At 39.1% G+C, this 1,187-nt stretch overlaps 1 protein-coding gene across 1 annotated transcript in view; it reads right to left on the reverse strand.

The window, feature by feature from the left end:
• The window catches only part of WWC2 (WW and C2 domain containing 2), a 69,103-nt gene that overhangs the window by 48,027 nt on the left and 19,889 nt on the right, over positions 1 to 1,187 (reverse strand). The window contains exon 4 of the mRNA XM_009891786.1: positions 535 to 614. Within this exon, the coding sequence (XP_009890088.1) occupies positions 535 to 614 (80 nt within the window). The remainder of the gene's footprint in view (positions 1 to 534; positions 615 to 1,187) is intronic.

The following is a 1,187-nucleotide window of genomic DNA, read 5'->3' on the forward strand; positions in this document are numbered from 1 at the left end:
GGTTCAGCATCAGCCCTTTGGATAGCGGGCATCCCAGCAACTGGAACAAAGAAAATCAGGTCTCTAATCCCCAAATTGTGACTCATTCCAAACCCTGCACAGTTGTGCACCGTTTGTACCTCCGAGAACAGCATCCTGCTCGCTCTCTCTTTTTTGAGCTCAGAGGTAGGGAAGAAGGAAAGGAAGACCTAATTACGTTTTCAATTTTTTTTTTCTAATTTTTTAAACAGGACATGCAAAGCAGCTAAATTCTTCCTCAGGACCCTTAACCACTGCCCTTCTTTCTACTTCTCTGCAACACCAGCTACCTCATGGAGAAAAAAGGGGAGGGGGAACAGATTTCTCATGTTAACACCTGCACAATAGGTTTGCCACTTCTACAGATTTCCTGCTTCCTAACTACAACAAAAAGAGTTATTAGATTCTCATTTTCCCCCACAATAATTCTCTCACATAAGATGGATATAATTCCATGCCAAAAAAAGAAATCAGGCGACTGAATTAAGTCAGTTTCAACTATTTTCTTTTACTCACTGTTGCAGCGTCTCAAAGCCCTGTTCCTTGTACAGCAGCTCTTGCTTCATCTGAGAGAGTTCCCTCTTCAGCTTCTTAACCTTGTGTGTTAAAACAAAGCAAGAGTTAGAAAATTCCTCTTGTTAAACAGTGTAACGCATGGCTTTGAACAATTAATGTATTCGCTACATCAGATGAGACCAAAAAAAAGAGTAAATTGCTCTACTGGCACAGATTAAAAACAAAAGCATCCGTTCTCTTCCTGATGTCTATGGGCACCATGCTTTAGTATTAAAGGGACACAAGCAGATTAAATCACATTCCTTATTTGTATTGATACCACACTGTGTTATTAAACCTGAGAGAACTTTAACAAGTAATTTACTTCTCACTTGTTAAGCATGCATTCCAACCGTCCTACGGGGACATGCCTGTTTATTTTAAAGCTTATTATATTTTCACTTTTTCATTCCATGGAAGCTTTCAAGTCATTTGCACTGTAAAAGACAAAGTGTGGACTCTTCTGCCCCCCCTACAAACCATCCTTTCTTATAAAGGTTTACGGACACTGGATCCCTGGATATATAATTCCTATGCATTTAATTCAAAGACAACAATCACTAAACGTATCTGGATCACAAATAGATGGATCTATTTAATAGCAATGTGTTTGG

Source organism: Charadrius vociferus, unplaced genomic scaffold (genome assembly GCF_000708025.1).
Source record: "Charadrius vociferus isolate BGI_N301 unplaced genomic scaffold, ASM70802v2 scaffold478, whole genome shotgun sequence".
Classification (NCBI taxonomy): Eukaryota; Metazoa; Chordata; class Aves; order Charadriiformes; family Charadriidae; genus Charadrius; species Charadrius vociferus.